This window comes from Gossypium hirsutum, chromosome A13, assembly GCF_007990345.1.
Source record: "Gossypium hirsutum isolate 1008001.06 chromosome A13, Gossypium_hirsutum_v2.1, whole genome shotgun sequence".
Taxonomy (NCBI): domain Eukaryota; kingdom Viridiplantae; phylum Streptophyta; class Magnoliopsida; order Malvales; family Malvaceae; genus Gossypium; species Gossypium hirsutum.
Window position 1 is genome coordinate 76,345,497 of NC_053436.1, and position 21,811 is coordinate 76,367,307.

The 21,811-nt window shown below is 38.0% G+C and overlaps 1 protein-coding gene and 1 non-coding gene across 2 annotated transcripts; both read left to right on the forward strand.

Annotated features, from left to right (window-relative positions):
- Positions 1–296: 296 nt before the first annotated feature.
- On the forward strand, positions 297–403 carry LOC121213437 (small nucleolar RNA R71). Its single transcript, XR_005908819.1, has one exon. It is a non-coding gene; the product is annotated as a small nucleolar RNA R71 (small nucleolar RNA).
- An 18,221-nt stretch (positions 404–18,624) lies between these two features.
- On the forward strand, positions 18,625–19,014 carry LOC121212315 (uncharacterized). The gene has a single exon (XM_041084777.1). It carries the CDS (start codon positions 18,625–18,627, stop codon positions 19,012–19,014), a length of 390 nt encoding a protein of 129 aa, XP_040940711.1.
- Positions 19,015–21,811: the final 2,797 nt, after the last annotated feature.

Consider the following 21,811-nt stretch of genomic DNA (forward strand, 5'->3'; position numbering starts at 1 on the left):
ACTGCATTACTGGGAGAACCTTTGAAGAATTAAGAAAACCATCAATCTTTTTATTTAAAAGTTCTACCTGATTAGAGAGCATGGTGACCGAATCGACATTATAAACGCCGGCTGTTTTCGTTGGCTTTGTCCTTATGACTTGACACTGATAGTTATTTAGTGACATCTCCTCTACAAACTCATAGATATCTTCCGGTGTTTTATTTTTGATGGTTCCGCCCGCCGCTACGTCAACCATTTGTCGAGTCGGAGGATTCAGACCATTGTGAAATGTTTGTACTTGGAGCCAAAGTGGTAACCCATGGTGGGGGCATCTTCTCAAAAGGTCATTGTATCCCTCCCATGCATCGTAGAGTGTTTCTAAATCCATCTGCACAAAAGAAGAGATATCATTACGTAATTTAGCCGTTTTAGCCGTCGAAAAATATTTTAGTAAAAATTTTTCGGTCATTTGTTCCCAAGTAGTAATTGACCCTCGTGGTAACGAGTTCAACCACTATTTAGCTTTGTTCCTCAATGAAAAGGGAAACAACCAAAGACGAATGGAATCATCAGAAACGCCATTGATTTTAAATGTATCGCATAGTTCTAAAAAGTTGGCTAAATGAGCGTTGGGATCCTCATCCTGCAAACCATCAAACTGAACAAATTGTTGTATCATTTGAATAGTGTTAGGTTTTAATTCAAAAGTATTTGCAGCTACAGCAGGTCTAACTATGCTCGATTCAGTTTCTGTTAAAGAGGGTTTAGCATAATCATACATAGTGCATGGAGTAGGATTGTGATTAACCGCAATTGCAGGAGGTAGCTGATTGCCTTGCTTTTCAGCCATCTCTTCGATTGGGGGTTGAGTATCGTCTTCTTACTCATTCTCCGTGTATCTTAAGCTTCGCCTTATTTTTCTTTAGTTTCTACGTACTGCGCAATCGATTTCTTCGTCAAAAAGTAATGGTCCCGACAGGTTTCTTCTAGTCATAAACTATGAAAACCTGCCAAGAGAAGGAAAAAGTAAGTTAATAAATAATAATTAAATTAAATTAAATTTCAAGAAAAATAAATGGCTAAAGTAATAAAAATTAAGCGTTCCTAATATCTTAGTTCCCCGGCAACAGCGCCAAAAACTTACTCGCATGGTTTCATGATAGGTTTTAAATATTTATAATTACTCGTTCTTAAACTAACTATTATCGCGATGTAGGCAAGTGTACCTATCGAATAGTAGTATAGTTTTAGCAAGACCGGATTGTCGAACCCAAAGGAACTAAAAGTACTAGTAATGACTGTCTTTTTATTATCTAGCCTAAGAATAAAGAGGTTTTTCTTTTAACTAACTAATTATCTAAACTAAGAACGCACAGAGAAAAGAATTGAGGAATTGCTTTTGGGAAAAATCGATTGACTTAAGACAATACCTAAGGAAAAATCCACCTAGACTTTACTTGTTATTCTGGCTCTGAATCAGACGATTTATTCATTCAACTTGTTCCGTAGAGATCCCTAAGTTATGTTATTATCCCTATTCAAGACTAATAACGTCTAATCCCTAGATTGAATAACCGAGACTTTTCTCTAATTAACACTCTAGGGTTGCATTAACTCGATCTATGAATCCCCTTATTAGGTTTCACCCTAATCCGGAAAAATCTTGTCACCCTATGTCTAGGCGTGCAATCAACTCCGCTTAATTATGATAAATGTACTCTTAGACAGGGTCTATTCCTCCTCTGAATAAGAGCTTATCTTGAATCAGTATCCTGGGATATCAAAACAAGAATTAAGAACACATAATTAAGAACAAGTTAAATATTTGTCATACAATTCAGAAAATAATAACAAGATTCGTCCTAGGTTTCATTCCCCTTAGGTATTTAGGGGCTTTAGTTCATAACTAAATAAGAAAACATCTTAGAAAAATAAAGAATACAAAACATAAAGAAAACCCAAAACTCCTGAAGGGGAATTGAGGAGAGATCTTCAGTCTTGATGATGAATCTGGCTTTTGAGATGAATCAATCAGCTTCCTTGGAGTAATTCCTTACTCCCTATTCTGTGTCTCCTCTTTTTTCCTCTTCTAGGGTGTATTTATAGGCTTTGGAATGCCTAGAAGCCCTCAAAATTAGCCTTTTCCGAATTGGACTCAACTTGGGCTCGACAGGGACACACCCGTGTTCGATTACTTCAGGCCGTGTTTGAGCTTGCCAAATTGACAAGGCCACGTGGCCTGCTCGTGTGAGGAGGTCCAGGCCGTGTTGATTTCGTACTTTAACCCATTTTCCCCGTTTTTGGCCCGTTTCTCATTCCTTTCTCTCTCCTATTCTCTCTTAAGTATAAAACATGAAATTAAAGCATTAGGAGCATCAAATTCACCAATTCTAATGAGAAATCATCTATAAAATGCATTTAAACATGGGGTAAAAATATGTATAATTTACGGTTTATCAACGACTATCCAGCCCTGTAGCTCATTGTACAACACATCCCAATCTCCGTACAACTGCTCTATTGCCATCTGTTTAGCTATCCATGCTTTCTGGTATGATACTCGAGACTAGAATTGTGCTTGCATTTCAGCAATCACTACCAAAACTTAAATGGTCGGCATGTCCTTCACCATTAACATGATGCATGTAGAGATAGTTTTAAAGTTAAGTTTTTGGTGATCTTACGTGTTGAAGTACATATGTGAGGCCTAAGAAATTTTTGTATCTCCCACATTTGTGACTTCTAGATAAATATGGCTCGTACCCGCCAATTGTAACCTTCTGTTGACCTCCAACACTCCCCAATATAAAATGTCAATTTAGACACGGCGACTTTGTAGTCTACTAACAAATTCATGACATACCGCTTAATGAAAAATACGCACTCTTTTTTGGTTGCAAATTTTTTTCCCATGAACAACTCATCAGGTTCAGAATCTACGGCCAGCCGGTGAGCTGGTAGTATATCTGAGTACTTTGAAAACTCGACTGCATACACCATATCAGGGTCTATGAGTGACATGTGTGCCCCAGGATCATTGCAAATCGCAATGCACCAAGTCAGGTTCCCAGCTGAAGACGCGTTATCATTTCCATCATCATTCATGCCTTCGTCATTGATATCATCCAAAACCTCGTCCAGATTGGGATCACTATAGACCTTATGATTAGAAGGATAACTATTATCATATCCATCATCACCATTCGCACCAGTCTCAAACACGACTGGATGTATCTGTAAATGGGAGCCCAAGTTCTGGTTCTTAGAAGCAGGTGCAGCATTAAGGTCGATGTCGATCCTACGTACAGTTGATTGACTATCAACATACGATATCGAAACCACGGCACACAGATCTTGAACTTCATGTTCTTCACCTAATGGAGTGGGATCTTCAACTGACTCCAAATCAGCTAACTCAGAAAATAACTGAATCGGTGCATTTTGGTGGCTCTGATTCCCACAATAAAGAGTAAAAATTGTCTCCACGACTTCATTGTCTACATGTTCCATCTCGATAAATTTGATGGATCTGTTGAAACTATAAACTTAGAGAAAAGTTTCGAGATCCTTCTCCCACAACGTCTAATAATTTTTGCACTAATCATTCCCTTCATACCATCAATCGAGACATTTCTATCAAATCTCATTGTTAATTAATGGCGACATTTAAATATACATCCAACTATTGTCAAAATTACTCCATCGAAATAAAAGCATAGGAAAAATTTATTATTCATATTCAATACTAAATATATTTAAAAAGAAATAAAAATTCTCAATACAATTTCAAGAAAAAATATTACTGTAAAAAAAGTGAATTTCATATCTACTAACCTTGTTAATTCTTTTTTGCTTGTTTACTATTCTTCTACAGAAAAGTTTTTTTCTATTCTCAAATTTTCAAAAAAAAAATTGCACAAAACACTGGTTAAATATTGGTATGGCTTGATTGGTGTCATCTTTAAGAAGGGCTTCATGCTATTGGTGCCGCCTATGAGATGGGCACCACTGATACCGCCTATAAGATGGGCACCACTAAACGTATTTGACTTAGACCCATATTTAACCTATATAAAAACCCATTTTGGTGTCACAATTTAATAAACCTTCACCCAATATAATTTTTTTTTGTTTAATGGTGGTTGACGTGTGTCAGAAAAGAGGGGCGGTGCCATCTCTTTGACATCATCCACCACTCCTACCATACCATTTTCATAATTAATTGATCTAGTATACCATTTTAGATATTTATTATTATTTTATATTATATATGTAAAAAAGCCCATAATTTACATGTTATGTACTGGGAAAGTGTTGATTTGCAACTGGTTGCCAACATAAGAAGCTTTCATTATCGATAAGTAAACTATTATTTAGATAAAGGTGAGCCCTATGGCAATGAGTGATAAGAATGTTAAAAAAAATTAGGAGGTTGTTTAATTGGGCCTACCGTTCTCTATGAACTTCAACATTTAATGTAATTAATGATAGTGTTAAATATAAAATTAGTACTCAAACTTGTTCGCTTCTCCCATGTTTAATGTAATTAATGATAGTGTTAAATATAAAATTAGTACTCAAATTTGTTCGTTTCTCCCATGTAACACCACATACCCGGCCTAGACATTTAGACCAAATCTAGAGGCTACATCAAAACGTTTAGGAAAAACCAACCTTAAAGTAATTTAAAGTTCATCATTTAGAAACACCAACCTAATCAAACCAACATGGAGTTTACAAACTGAAATGCAAAATAAAACATATATTAATCCAAATATAAACAAACAGTAGAATATCTAATAAGAGAGAGGACTGAGCTCCTGACACGCCGAGCCTCCTAATTCTGTGTGTTATCTATAATGCAGTCAACAAATAAAATGAGTTTATAACCCGATGAGTAACTAATATGTAGGTAAGATATCGATACAGATTTAACAGTAATTGTCCAAATTCATATACAAAATCAGAAACAGATAATACTCATTAATGTTGTAATAGTTCAGGTAAGATGTAGAACAGCTCAGATACAGATTCAGGATAGATCAGATACAAATGCATAACATATCAAAATTAGATGCAGTTTCCTACCCCCATCTGCTACACGCCATCTTTGACCATCCCAGCACACCATATAGGGTATTAACTACCCATCCAGCTCTACACACCAATTAGTGTCGGTATGACACATTTCAAAGTAATTACAGAATACTTGCTAGATCAGAATACAATAAATTGCCAGAATCAGATACAAAGTTGTGGCTTAGTCATTCAGTTTGGAAAATTATTAAACTGCTGGCACTTTCTTCTTAATACCATTCCCACCCAAGGCAGATGCAGATTACAGATATCAAATATAAAGAATGTACATACAGTTATTCAATTACATTCCACAATCAGTTAAAAATTATTACACCAATTATATGTACCAATAATTGATTATTCAGCCTTAGAATATCAAATATCAAGTTATACAGTCTAATTCAGATCTCAAACACATTAAACAAAATACTTAATCATAGATACAGAGACTTAATTATTGACAGAAATTAGCAAACAATAGTTTAAAAATTCGAGGCGTTACATCCCAAATTGATACTTATGTTTTTTTGTCCTAGATTGTACCCAAACTTCTTTTTCATCCACTATATTAATACCTGAGACTAACGATGTTAATTTTTGCTGATGTGGTAGCACTAACCAATCGCACGCCACCATGTGGCATCCTTTTATACCTCATTTTTCTTTTTCTTTTTTTCCTTTTCTTTTTATTTTCTTTTTTATTTTCTCTCTTTTTTTTCCTTTTTCTTTTCTTTTCTTATTTTTCATTTTTTCAGGTCTTCTTTTTCATCATTCTTCTTTTTGCTTCATCATCTTTCTTCTTCCTTTTTTCCTCCAAAACCCCCAAAATTTTCCCTCACTTTCTCACCATCCAATCACCACCAAAATATCATTTTTGCCTTTGTGTGCTCTATTTATATCCCCTAAATTAAATTCAATCATTCCAAAATTTTCACAAACTTTCGATGATTAACAAATACGAATAGAAAAATCAAAAGTGTGCAAAAAAGCTTACTTATCCAATGTTTCAATGTATTTCGAATTTGTAACACCCCAAAACCCGGCCTAGAAGTTTAGACCAAATCTAAGAGGTCACATTGACTACTGAAGTGATCGGAAAGCCATTCACAAACGACTTGTCAAAATCTCATTCAAACGCAGCTCCATTTAATATTTTAGGATTTAAAATAGAAAACTTCAAAATACATTAAAATGTTCCAAAATATAAATCCCAAAATCAAAAATTCATTCCAAGATAAAACTCAACTTATAGAATTTTCAAATTTTAATTTATACCACAATCCCTTTTTTGTAAGCATAGTCTAAACCAAATCGAAATTAAAAAGAGAAGACCAATTATTCTGTTTAAAACACTTCCGAGACCTCTGGCATGCCAAGTTCAGCTTCAAAAAACTAGAGTACCTAAAAATGGGAAAACTAAGGGGTGAGCTACATGAGCTCAATGTGAGTTCGAAACATAACAAATGACAAAGTTACAAAATAGAATTTCAATTAGTAGTTCAATAGCGAAACGTGCTTTTAAGGCTATTACAAATCCAGAATGTAAACACAGAACCAACGTCCCAACCATACGTATCAAACAAAGCACATCATATCATTGTGAACATATCTTTCCAACAAATAGATGTACGTACTAATGCAAAACAAATTAAAAGCAAACCCACCCCACCAACCGAACAGCACTCTGATCCCTATTCACACCATGAATGAGCCAATGGTAGCTCAACCAACCATGCACACCACATAGGACCTTGAAAGGCCCGTCCAGCCCTACACACCATATGTGGAACTAAGCCACGTAATTGACAATATGCAACCGAGCTGACATATGTATCATACTTTGCGCTAAACCGCTGTACAGATGTAATGCAATTGAACTGTAAAATTAGATCAGACTTATTTATCTTCGCAACCAATCCCAAAAACTTTATGCAAATGCATGTATGCAGAAAAACTTACAAAAATAGCGTACAGACAGTCAAACAGAATTAGAGATCCATACATCCAATCAACTAGGTTCAGAATCAGATATCATAATACACAATTATTAGGCAACATCACATTAACGAATCATTAAACTAGTGTAACAATTACATAGAAAACATATGTTCGAGCCAAAACAGAGTCTCAACTACCTTTACTAAGGCTTAGCCAAGGGTCGGAACACACAGGAAGACAATTAAGTCACAGTCCAACTCAGAACCAAAATTTGAAAAATAGGGCCACATGGTCATGTGCTCCAGCCGTGTGGAAGTGCCTAGTCCGTATGGGGTCAACACGCCCATGTGAAGGAGGCACACACTCATGTGACCTAGGAACATGGTCGCGTGGATAGCCCGTGTAACTCTTTGTCCATTTGTGCTAAAATGAGGTGCAGGACAAACATGGTCATGTGGAAGACTCACACACCCATGTGCCCACAGGACATGACTGTGTGTCTAGAACATACGTCCGTGTGAAAATCGACTAAAATCTCTAAATTCCCAAATATCGGCCACATGACTATGTGGCACAAAATTCATTCCAAAAGCCATAATTCCCAACTTCACACGCTCGCGTAAACCACCTATGTAGGGCACAAGCCCGTGTGGCCACCTGTGTGGTCACGAAACCACACCCAAACTGGCTATAGATCAGGCTTTTGTTGTCGAAACGATTCCCAACCCTCAATAACCCAAAAAAACACCATAATCTACCGATTTTCATGTAATTTTGACAACCAAACAACACTTCAATTAACTAATTTTAGAAACACACATATATTTCCGAATTTCACAATAACAAACCAACAATTCGTTATCAAAATTATAGGGCTCCTGAACATACACCAAATTACTGACTTCTACAGTAATTCTACCAACAATTCATTAATGAAATTGAAAAGTTTTGAAACCCACACCTAAATCGCAATCAAAATGCCCAAAAATCAATCGATACACGTCGACAACCACCCTACGAACTCGAAGCTTTTGTCGACAAAAATTTTAAATGAACTAGCAATAACCAAATAAATATTGAACAGCGCCAAAACACCAACCTGACGACAAGGAAACTCAAGCTTTACAAAACCAAAAACAAAAACAAATTTTCCCCAGCATAGAAAAGAAAAAGAAAAGAAAACAATGGTGAGGGAAGAGAGGGAAGAGATAGACGTGGGAGAGGGGAGAACGTGGAAAAACTAATTTTGGGTTATTTTCTCTCCCAATTCAATAAAAAAAGTAATATGTATTTTAATCACAAAATAAAAACTAAAATAAAATACAATACAATAATTCCTCAAAACACACACCTGAGGACTTGAACCCAGGACCCAAAGGTTCACTAACACACAACCAACTATCAGACCAACAGGTCCATTCTAACACTAAAACGTGGAAACTAACTAATTAACCAGAAATGTAACATATTTTAATTCCATGCTTGACAATTTTTTGGATGATTTATGATGAGAATTAGTGAATTTGATGCTCCTAATCCCTTAAATTCATGTTTTTAAACTTAGGAGAGCATTTGGGAGAAAAATGAGTGAAAAAGGGGCCAAAATTAGAGTTTTCAGGATCCACACGGGCTGGGCACACGCCCATGTGATCCACACGGGCAGGCCACACGCCCATGTGCCAGCCCATGTTGATATCGCTCCTTGTTTTCGAAACACGCGGAAAAAGCCAATTTTTAGGGTTTCTGAGCATTCTAAAGTCTATATAAACACACTAGAAGAAGACCTAAAGGGGACACGCAGAGTAGAACACAGGAGTTACTCGAAGAATGCCAACCGATTCAGCTCAAAAGCAAGATCTCCTTCAAGACTGAAGATCTCCCTCTAATTTCTCTTGAAGTTTTTGGGTTTCTTTATGTTTTTTTTTTTGTTTTCCTATTTTTGAAATGTTGTTCTATTACATTATGAACTAAACTCCCTAAATACCTAGGGAGGATGAAACCTACAATGGATCTTATTATTTAATTATTTGAATTACACGATAAATACTTATTCTTGTTCTTAATTATGTGTTCTTAATCCTTTTTTTAATATTTTTAAGATATTAATCCAAGTTTGATGTGCTTATTCAGCGGAGCAAAAGTCCCTGTTTAAGAGTAGATCTAGCATAATTATACGGAGTTGCATGCAATCCTAGAAATAGGACGACATAAATCTACAGGATTAGAGTCAAATCTAATAAGAAAATCCATAGATCGAGTTAATGCGATGATAAGGTTTTAATCAGAAAGAGATTTCAATTAATCAACCTAGAGTCAGTTGTTTTTAGTCTCAAAAGAGATATTAACATAATTTAGGGATTTCTACAAATCAATAAAAGTGAATAAATTGTTTGATTCAGAGTTAGAATAATAAGTGAAGTCTAGGTGGATTCTTCATTGGGTATTGTCTTTATCATTGGTTTTTTCGATTATTTTCTTCACTCGCTGTCACATTCATTAGTTAATTAGTTTAGTTAAATCTAGATTAAAACATATCCCTTTTATTCTAGGCTAAATAATACAAAAATAGTTAATACTAATACTTTTAGTCCTTATGGATACGATATTCTGGACTTATCATAGCTATACTACCATTCGATAGGTGCGCTTGCCTTTGTTGTGATCGTAATCTAGTTTAGTGAACCATAAAATGATCATCACTAATCCAATTGTTTGATCTAGATACTGCCCACAACTACAAATCTCAAAACTTTTAACCTCAAAATCTAGGGTGTTACATGCTTTCTAATGTCGAAAAAGATTTTCATTGAATACCAGTTATCATCAACCTAATAAGTATTTCTCAACTTCATCCCAATTTCCATTATGTACCTCATCCTCAAAATATTTCATATTAAAGAAAAACCCAGATTCATGTTCAAGCCTATTTAAATTTAAAATAATAATCATATTTTATATTTTATCTATTAACAATAAAATACTAATTAAAATCAAATCCATTTAAGTTTCAAAAAAATTTGTGAACAGTCTCTTTAAACTTTTCCTCATCTAGAAACTGTAAGATCAAAAGGACAAGCTCTCTACTAAGAGACGACATCTTATCCACCGTATCCACTTCCAACTTCAATTCCTAATGATGAAATAAAAATCTCCAAATAAAAACACTAGATTTTCAATAATATTCCCAGAAATTTAAAAAAAATCAGCTCAAAATACCTTAAAATCCAAATAAAAAACCCCCAAAAGATTGTTCAACTATCTTCAAATAAGGAAGAAAAACAAAGGTAAATTAGAGGATTTTTTTTTTGGATCAAAGTGGGGGAAAACAAACTTTATACCATAAAAATAAAGCAAAATACCAAAAAAAACCATACATATCGTAAAGTAAGAGATTCCTAAACACAAAAACAGGAAATATTTTTTAGAAGATAATGTCGTCATTTACAAAAAATAGAAAACCAAAGAGATAAAATAAAAGAAATCGAGAGAAGAAATATGAGAAAGACTAAATTTTCATTCCAAATTTTCCATACTGTTTTACTCAGCCATTGGGAAAAAATAGAAAACAGTAAACATATGTCGTTTTATTTACTACTTAGAGGATGACTTATATCAGAAGCTTATTATCTAAGATCGATTTTCATACAATAGAAAAAAGGGAATTTTAGTGGTGATTGGATGGTCAGAAAGTGAGGGAAATTTTTTGTGGTTTTTGGAGGAAACAAGAAAGAAGAAAGGTGAAGAAGTAGACCTAGAAAAAGAAAAATAAAAAAAGAGAAAAGAAATAGAAGAGGAGGGAAAATAAAAAGAAAAAGAAAAAAAAGATATAATGAGACACTACATTGCAGCGTGTGATTGGCCAGCGCTGCCATGTAGCAAAAAATTAACATCGTTAGTCTCAGGAACCAATATAGTGGATAAAAACAAGTTTGGGTACCAATCTGAAAGAAGTGGACATGTTCGGATACTAATTTTATATTTAACCCTTAGTGATAAGAATATTTCACGACTCTACACGACTTCAATCCTGTGAATTGAATCTCAGATTTGATTTAGAGAACATTTTATTCCAAGGAGAAGTTTTGTGGTACCAAAATTCAAGAAGTGAATGGCTAACTAGTGGAGATCGAAGCATGAAGTTCTTTCATAGCCGTACTCTTACTTGTAGAAAGCAAAATAGGATTGAAGCTCTTCAACTTACCGATATTGGGTGGTGTTTTGATGGTGAGTTTCTTTAACGACATGGAATTGATTTTTATAAACAACTCTACTTAGTGAAGCCTCAACCTGTTGGTTGCTTTCCTTGCAAAGGCTGATTTCCAATCTTCTTAGAGAATGAAAAGGTAAATCTAATTGCTTCATTCTCAATGGAAGAGGTTCGAAAGGCGATGTTTAGTATGTCACCCTTGAAGGCACCAGTTATTGATGGATTTCATACAAAATTTCATCAATCTCAATGGGATTTGGTGGGTAACAGTGTCTATCATTTTGTTTGACGTGATATGGAGGGGGCATGCTAGATCCTAGTACAAACAAGAAGCTTCTAGTTTTAACTTCAAAGACCATAGGTGTAGAGTCCCTTAACCAATTTCATCTTATTAGTCTTTGTACCATACTTTACAAGATCATCACTAAGAATTTGGTGAATCGTCTTTGTCCTCTCATTAAAAAAATTAAGACGAAAAAATCAAGCTAGTTTTATAGCAGGTCGTAGTATCTCGAACAATATTATCATTGCCCAAGAGGCAATGAACACAATTAAGACAACGAAGAGTAAAAAGTATTGAATGGATATAAAAATTGATCTTGAGAAGGCATTTAATAAAGCTTGTTGGGACTTTGTAATGCCCCAAATTTTTTATTTTCGGGTTTTTGCAATTTTTAGGCTTGAGAAGTGTCTGAATTGGTGGTTAATGTTATTTCTGGCTTAAATATGTGTTGGGTTAAGTAATTTTAAGCTCTAGGGTATGTCTGGGAGGTCCTAAGTTCAAGCTATAATTTGTGCTAAATTTGGGTTTTACTGGAATAAAGCCTGACTTGAGATCAGTGGGATTTTAAGGAGTTATTAGTAAAGACTTAAGAGAATGGGTCTACTGGTCTAGTGGTTAAGTGGCAAGGGATTATGCTTAGGGTCAGGGGTTCGATTCCCAGTAGTAGCGATGGGATTATTTTTTCTACAAGTTTCAGTAAGCAATAGGCTTTAGTAAATTCTGAGTTGTGGGCTTAAGGGAAAACCTAGGGTTTTCTTCTTTTCCTATTTTTTGTCAACAGTTGTTTTCTCTGCTGTTTTTCTCTTTCTTTTCCCAATTTCCCTTGTGCCGAAAATTCTCTACTTTCTTTCCTTTCTCCTTCGTTTTGCTTTTCTTTTTCGATAAGCCTAGGCGTGTTCAAGCGGTTCTGTCGATTCGGTAAGTAGCGTTTAAATTAAGTTAAGTTTTTTCTGTTAGAGATTGTTAAAAGTGACTTTAGTTACTATTTAAGGATTAATCAAGGCTTGGTAGATCAGTAATTGAGTTCTTAGCAAACGAGGAAATATCGTTCTTCATCGAAGGTACGTAAATCTCGCATTTCGAGATTTGTTCATTCTTAGGTAAAACAATTTAAGTTATTGATTTAGGCTCGATTTTGTCAATCTTAGGCTTTGGAGTGCTCGTAGCTGGATTAGCAGCAAAAGCGAATCAGTTGTGCACTCCGATTGCACAAAAAATGAGTTTCGGTGAAAGCCGAAAAACCAGTCTATCGATGCCACACGGGTGTGTGGTTTGCCTGTGTGGTAGCTTGCATCACGAGACACAGGCGTGTGATAGACGAGCCAGGCGTACGCTCGCCACACGGGCGTGACGGACATGGACGTGTGAGGTTGGCAAGGCCGTATGAGAGGCACGAGCTCGACCATTTGGGTCGTGTAGGCCGTACGGTCTTATAGGTCACACGAGTGAACCACACGGGCATGTGGATCTTGGGCCAGGCCTTGTGATCCACATGGTCAAGGCTAATTTGGGTTATGTAGGCCACACGAGTGTATAGGCCCACACGGGCAGGGCACACGGGCGTGTGAGGCCAATTTTCCTAAAATGTTCTGTAAGGTTGCACAGGTCACCTAAGTCGACTGTGACCTGCTTGTAGGGTCGGTAAGCGTTATTTAGACCCCATACTATGAATGATTACTGTGTTGCATGTAAAGCATGTTACAATAAGCATGTATATCTACCTGATTTCATATATTTGTTCTGCTATGATATGATCTGATTTCTTCTTACAAGCATGCCACGATATTTATGATGCATCGTATTGGTTGGGTTGTTGTAAAAAGAAGAAGTCTCAGAGGCGAATAGCCTATTATCGGGCAGCTATGCTGCATATATTTGTTATGTATTATTTTATAGTACCACTTGGTGTGTAGGGTTGGATGGGTCGATTTTATCCCCATACTTGGTATGTAGGGCTGGGAAGGTCGATTTTATCCCCACATGGTGTGCTGGGTTGGATGGAGATGGTGTGCAGGGTTTGTGGGCATGATTTTTGTTCTCTGATACCTGATCTGATCTGCATGCGATATCTGTATGGCTAAGGCCGAATATCTGTATTCTGTTATCTGTTTGTATGCCTGCTGTTTAGGGGGGAATGTACACACTGAGTTTGTGAAAACTCACCCCTTTTATTTATTTTTTGTCGGGAAATCCTCAGCAGTAGATGGATCGGTGCGATGGATGGCTCGATGTGACCACTGTTGGACACTTTATGGATTTTGAGTAACATTTATTTTATCTACTTTATTCTAAATATTAAATTTTTGGATTGTCATTATGTCTTTGGAATTGAACTATTTTTTTAAGATATTTTGGGATTTTAAACTGTTAAATTATCGTTATATGAATTAATGATGTTTTAGCTTCCGCGTAAAGGAACTGTTTTTAAATAATTAATGGAATAAAGATTTCACGATTTAAATAAAGGTAATAATTTGAATGATTTTGCCTTACTAAGCTTTTATTAAAGCACTCTCATGTGACACTGCCAGATTCGGCCATAACGTCTGGGCCGGGTTTGGGGTGTTATATTTAGTGGTATCAGAGTCAGCTTGCAAAAACTCAGCTTTGGTTTTGGGCGATGAAAAGGAATGGTTTTGGAAATCAGTGATAAAAATAATTGAAAATTACTTTTGATAAATAAGTGGTTCACCGAGTCTCCATCGCCGATCCTGTAAGTTCTCTGAAACTCTGATGTATATTGTCTGGAACATGCCTAAATTGAGTTTTATCTGTCTGAGATGCTATGCATGTATACTGAGACTACTGTAGGTAGTATTTTACTGAGACACCTTAGGTAGTGTAAACTGAAACCATAGTGAGACTTTCTATTCACGATAATTGACTCTGAAACTCTGATACTATTTTGCATAAAATATCTGCTAATAATTATCAAAATTGTAAACTAATATGCATAAAACTTCTAAATACAGATCAATTTGATAATTATGATGAGCACACGTAGTACTCGTAGAAGGGGTACTAGAGGCCGAGGTAGAGGCCTTAGAGGGATTCAAGCTGAGTCCTTCGCATCTGATACGATCCATAATTTGGACACTAGCGAGACATTGGTGTTACCTATTACTGAGACTGGTGTTGAGTCTCAGGACCGTGCAGCTAGGGACAACGCATTGTCCCAGGCCATGCTGCGACTCCTGGAGAGAGTTGCTGGGCTAATGTTGGAGCTGGAGGCCGTGGGTCAGTTATAAAACGACTCTGGTCCAATGGGGCTGAGGTATTTAGGGGTATCGCTGCGGTTGCTCCTAATATGGCTGAATACTGGATGGAAGCCACGGAGCGTATTATGGATGATCTAGATTTTACTGCCGAGCAGAAGCTCAATGGGGCTATTTCGTTGCTTCGCAATGAAGCGTATCAATGGTGGCTGACTGTTAGGGATGACACTCAGCCTGAAAATCTGACGTGGGATTTGTTTAAGATGACCTTCCAGAGCAAGTATCTGGGGGCCAGTTATATCGACGCTAGGAGGCGTGAGTTCCTAAATCTTACTTAGGGAGATCATTCAGTGGCCGAGTATGAGGCTGACTTTCTGAGGCTGAGCCGTTATGCACGAGGCATGGTGGCGATTGAGTATGAGCGTTGTGTTCATTTTGAGGACGGCCTTAGGGATAACTTAAGGGTCTTGATAGCTCCGCAGAGGGAGTGTGAGTTTGCCGTGTTGGTCGAGAAGGCCAAGATTACGGAGGAGGTCAAGCGCTTTGAGTGCCAAAACCTTGAGAAAGGAATGTTAAGAGGGATTCTGAGTCTGCTGGTATTGGGATGAGGCCTAGGAAAAAAGCCAGATCTGATGGGCCCATGAGAGTTGGGCCTATTATTGTACCTGGTGGGGTGGCGATTTGTCAGCTTTGCAATAGACACTATCCGGGCGAGTGTTGGAGGTCTATTGGAGCTTGTTTGAGGTGTAAGTTGACTGAGCATCAAGTTAAGGATTGTCCACTGAGGGGTAACTAGATGCAAGCTCTGGCTACTGAGATTGCACAGCTGTCGAGGGTAGTTTAGCAGCCACTTAGGGGCTGAGGCCAGGCTAGGGATGGTAACGGTATAGGTCGACGACAGAGAGCATCAGACCAAGATGCTGGGCTGACGGAGGCAAAGCAGCCTGTACTTGTCTATGTTGTATGTCATCGTGAAGATAGAGATGCTCCGAATGTTATCACAGGTATGTTCTTAATTCTTAACGTACCTTATGTTGCACTGTTAGACATAGGCTCTACACATTCCTACGTAAACTGTTTGAGACTTTGGGAATACGGTATGAGAGCACTTCTAGTGAGATTTCTGTGGTGAGTTCGTTGGGATAGTCTGTTAGGGTTAGTAAACTATTCAGAGACGTTCAGTTGGAAGTCCAAGACACGATATTTCTGGCTGATCTGATGAAACTTCCGTTTAGGGAGTTTGATTTAATTATGGGTATGGACTGGCTGGTGAAGCCTCGTGTAAGTCTGGATTATGGTAAAAGGAGGGTGCTTCTAAGGATCGGGGAGGATAATGAGATAGTTGTGATTGGAGAACGACGAAATTATCTAAGTAATGTGATATCTGCGATGGTAGCAGAGAAGCTGATGAGGAAAGGATGTGAGGCATTTTTGGCCTACATCAGTGTTTCGGATTCTAGGGACTCTTCGGTTAAAGACATCCAAACGGTGAGAGACTTCTAGATGTTTTCCTAGAGGAATTACCAGGATTGCCTCTGAGCCGTGAGGTAGAATTTGGGATTGAGTTGATTCTTGGGACAGCTCCGGTGTCTATCGCTCCTTATCGAATGGCACCGAAGGAGCTGCCAGAACTGAAGGCTCAAATTCAGGAGCTGTTGGATCGTGGGTTTATTCATCCCAGTGTGTCTCCGTAGGGAGCACCTGTTCTGTACGTAAAGAAGAAGGATGGTACAATAAGGATATGTATCGACTACCGTCAATTGAACAAGTTGATGATTAAGAATAAGTACCCACTTTCGAAGATTGACGACTTATTCGATCAGTTCAGAAGGGCTTCAGTGTTTTCTAAGATTGATCGCGGTCAGGTTACCAATAGTTAAGAGTAAATGAGGCCAATGTGCATAAGACAGCATTTAGGACTCGTTATAGACATTACAAGTTCCTAGTTATGCCTTTTGGGTTGACTAATGCACCAGCGGTGTTATGGATCTGATGAACCGTGTGTTCCAGCCCTACTTGGATCAGTTTGTGGTAGTGTTCATCGATGACATCTTGGTATACTCTAGGACTGAGGATGAGCACGATATGCATCTGCGAGTAGTTCTACAGATTCTTCATGAGAAACAGCTATATGCGAAGTTCAGTAAGTGTGAATTCTAGCTTCGAGAAGTGACATTTCTAGGACATGTAGTTTCTGCAAAGGGGATTAGATTGGATCCTCGTAAGGTTGAGGCTGTGTTGGATTGGAAATAGCCTAAGAGTGTGTTAGAGGTTTGTAATTTTCTGGGATTGACAGGATATTACCAATGTTTCGTAGAAGGGTTTTAGTTGATCGCAGTGCCGTTGACTAAGTTACTGCGTAAGGGAGTTCCCTTTGTTTGGAAAGACGCACAGTAGAAGAGCTTTGAGAAGCTCAAGACAGTCTTGACTCAGGCTCCAGTTCTGATACAACCTGAGTCTGGCAAGGATTTCGTGGTTTATAGTGATACTTCACATGTGGGTTTGGGTTGCGTCTTGATGCAAGATGGTAAATTGGTTGCATATACATCTCGTCAGCTCAAGACTCACGAGGCTAATTATCCAACGCACGATTTGGAGTTGGCAATGGTAGTTTTTGCTCTTAAGATTTGGAGGCATTATCTATATCTTGAGAAGTGTATCATCTACACCGATCACAAGAGCCTCAAGTATCTCCTCACTCAGAAGGAGTTAAATCTTAGGCAGCATCATTGGGTTGAGCTGCTTAAGGATTATGACTGTGTGATTGAGTATCATCCAAGAAAAGCTAATGTGGTGGCTGATGCGTTAAGTCGTAGGGTTATGACCGATTTGAGGGCGTTGCTCGCTAGATTGAGTCTTTATGATGATGGAAGTCTTCCGGCCGAGTTACAAGTTAGGCCGACGTGGTTGGATCAGATTAAGGATAAGCAGTTGGGAGATAAGTCTCTTGAGTTACGATTTCGTCATGTTGAAGCTGGTACAACTACGAATTTTGGGATTGATGGTGGTGGGATATTGCGTTTTCGAGATTGGATCTGTGTACCTAATAATGGGGATCTGAGGTTGTCGATTCTGAGGGAGGCGCATAGTAGTCCTTACGCTATGCATCCTGGTGGGAACAAAATGTATAAGGATCTTTGAGAGTTGTATTGGTGGCTAGGATTGAAACGTGAGGTGACTGACTTTGTTGCTCATTGTTTGACTTGTCAGCAGGTTAAGGCTTAGCAACAATTACCTTTGGGTTTGTTGCAGCTAGTAAAGATACTGATGTGGAAATGAGAGCGGGTGACGATAGACTTCGTTAGTGGGTTGCCTCTAACACCCACTTAGAAGGATTCTGTTTAGGTCACCGTGGATCGATTGACCAAGTCTACACACTTCATTCTGATTAGGACTGACTTTTCCTTGCAAAAGTTGGCTAAGCTCTATATTTTCGAGATAGTGAGATTGCATGGGATTCCTGTTTCGATCATCTCAGATAGGGATCCGTGTTTTACATCTTGGTTTTGGTAGAAGCTTCATGAGGCTTTGGGTTCATAAGTTATCTTCAGTACTGCTCTTCATCCTCAGACAGATGGTCAGTCAGAGAGGGTGATTCAGATATTGGAGGATATGTTGAGGGGTTGTGTCATGGATTTTTGAGGTAGTTGGGAGGAGTACTTGCCGTTGGTAGAGTTCGCTTACAATAACAACTATCAGTCTAGTATCCAGATGGCACCTTATGAGGCACTTTATGGTCGTAAGTGTCGCACTCCCTTATGCTAGACTAAGTTAGGTGAGCGACGTGTTCTGGGTCCAGAGTTAGTATCAGTGACTGAGGATAAGGTACACATGATTCGTGATCAATTGAAAGCGGTTACTGTTAGACAGAAATACTATGTAGATTTGAAAAGGAAGGACATCGAGTATTCTGTGGAGACATGGTTTTTCTTAAGGTCTCGCTATGGAAGAAGGTTCTGAGGTTCGGTCATAAGGGCAAGCTGAGTTCTCGATTTATTGGGTCGTATTGGATTCTGAAGCGAGTGGGGCCAGTCACATATCAGTTGGAGCTACCTCCAAAGTTGGATCGTATACATGACGTGTTCGACGTCTCGATGTTGAGACAGTATCACTCTGATCCTACTCACATTGTTCCTGTGGAGGAGATAGAGGTTAGACTAGATCTGACATTCGAGGAGGAGCCGGTTCAGATTTTGGATCGCGACGTTAAGGTACTGCATAGGAAGTCCATTCCCTTAGTGAAGGTGTTGTGGCGGAATCACATCACTGAGGAGGCTACTTGGAAGCCAGAGGATCCGATGCGTCAATAATATCCTCACCTTTTCTAATCAGGTAAACTTCGAGGACGAATTTTCCTTAAGGGGCTAGATTTGTAACGACTCAAATTTTTTATTTTTGGCTTTTTTTGATTTTTGGGCTTGAGAAGTGTCTGAATTGGTGGTTAATGTTATTTCTTGCTTAAATATGTGTTGGGTTAGGTAATTTTGAGCTCTAGGGTGTGTCTGGGAGGTCCTAAGTTCAAGTTGTAATTTGGGATAAATTTGGATTTTATTGGAATAAAGCCTGACTAGAGATCAGTGGGCTTTTAAAGAGTTGTTGGTAAAGACTTAAGAGAATGGGCATACTGGTCTAGTGGTTAAGTGGCAAGGGATTATTCTTAGGGTTAGGGGTTCGATTCCCTGTAGTAGCGATGGGATTATTTTTGCTGCCAGTTCCAGTAAGCGATGGGATTTGTAAATTCTGAGTTGTGGGCTTAAGGGAAAACCTAGGGTTTTCTTCTTTTCCTCTTTTCTGTCAACAGTTGCTTTCTCTGCCATTTTTCTTTTTTTTCCCAATTTCCCTTGTGCCAAAAATTCTTTGCTTCCTTTCCCTTCTCCTTCGCTTTGTTTTTCTTTTTCGATAAGCTTAGGCATGTTCAAGCGGTTCTGTCAATTCGGTAAGCAGCGCTTAAATTAAGTTAAGTGTTTTCTGTTAGATATTGTTAAGAGTGACTTTGGTTGCTATTTAGGGATTAATCAAGACTCGATAGATCAATAATTGAGTTCTTAGCAAATGAGGAAATACCATTCTTCGTCGAAGGTAAGTAGATCTCGCGTTTCAAGATTTGTTCATTCTTAGGGAAAACTATTTAAGTGATTGATTTGGGCTCGGTTTTGTCAATCTTAGGCTTTGGAGTGCTCGTGGCTGGATTAGCAGTGAAAATGAATCAGGTATGTACTCCGATTGCATAGAAAATGAGTTTCGGTAAAAGCTGAAAAACCAGTCGGTCGATGCCACATGGGCGTGTAGTCTGCCCGTGTAGTAGACTGCGTCACGAGACACGGGCGTGTGACAGAGTAGCCAGGCCGTGCACGTGCCACACGGGCACGACAGATACGGGCGTGTGAGGCTGGCGAGGCCATGTGCGAGGCACGGGCTCGACCATTAGGGCCGTGTAGGCCACACAGGCGTATGGGTCACACGGGTGAACCACACGGGCTTGTGGATCTTGGGCCAGGCCGTGTGATCATCACGGGCAAGGCTAATTTGGGCTATGTGGGCCACACGGGAGTGTGTAGGGCTGGATGGGTCGATTTTATCCCTACATGGTATGTTGGGTTGGACGGAGATGGTATGCAGGGTTGGTGGGCATGATTTCTGTTCTCTGATACCTGATCTGATCTGCATATGATATCTGTATGGCTAAGGCCGAATATCTGTATTCTGTTATCTGTTTGTATGCCTTCTGTTTAAAGGGAATATACACACTGAGTTTGTGAAAACTTACCCCTTTTATTTATTTTATGTCAAGAAATCCTCAGCAGTAGATGGATCGGTGCGACTGAGGGTCCGATGTGACCATTGTTGGACACTTTACGGATTTTGAGTAACATTTACTTTATCTATTTTATTCTAAATATTAAATTTTGGGATTATCATTATGTCTTTGGACTTGAACTATTTTTTTTAAAGATATTTTGGGATTTTAAACTGTTAAATTATCGTTATATGAATTAATGATGTTTTAGCTTCCGCGTAAAGGAACTGCTTTCAAATAATTAATGGAATAAAGATTTCACGATTTAAATAAAGGTAATAATCTGAAGGATTTTTAACTTACTAGGCTTTTATTAAAGCATTCTCATGTGACGCCGCCATATTCGGCCATAACGTCTGGGCCGGGTTTGGGGTGTTACAGACTTTTTGAAAGATACACTTATGGATGTAAGCTTTTCTAATACTATTATCAAGGTGATTATGCATTGTGTCAATTTGACGACCGTGCAAATTTTATAGAAGGGAACAATCACAGAACCCTTTTTTTTCTATCAACAAGGGTGAGAAAAGGAGATCCTTTATCTCTTTATCTATTTGTCTTAGGAATGGAGCATTTGGGGCACTTAATAGTTCGGGCGGTTGACAAAAATGACTGAGAACCACTTTTGCTTTCTTAACGAGGTCTGGGTGTTTCACACATTTTCTTTGTAAATGATTTGATCATGTTTTCTAAAGCCGATAGTTAAAGTATTGAGCAGATTAATGTTATTTTGAGTACTTTTTGCTCTTATTCTGGACACAAAGTAAATAGACAAAAAAAAACTCAAATTTTCTTTTCATCCAACACTCTTGAAGCAATGGCTGTAAATATGAGTGATAGATTCAGCTTCTCAATGGTGGATGATTTGGAAAAGTATCTAAGAATGCTTGTGTTCCACAAACAGGTTTCTACTAATACATTCCAATTTGTGGTTGATAAAGTCTGTGCCAAGCTTAATGGACAGGAGGCTCGAAGACTTTCGATGGCAAGAAGAATTACTCTTGCCAAATCGGTGCTTCTTGCTATACCAAATTATTTTATTAATATTATTCATATTCCCATTTCAGTGTACAAAGAAATTGAAAAAATTACACGTGATTTTATATGGGGATCAAGTGTGTCAAAAAGAAATCTTACTTTAGTTAACTGGAGGGATTGGTGCTTTCAAAGTCTAAATGACCAGAATAAGATTTTCCTTCTAAAATTGAGTTACAATATTGTTGCTAATACAAATACTCTTTGGGTTCAAGTTCTGAGGTTATTCCAACATCCATAGAATTTAGTAATTACTCATGTATTTAGCGATCCGC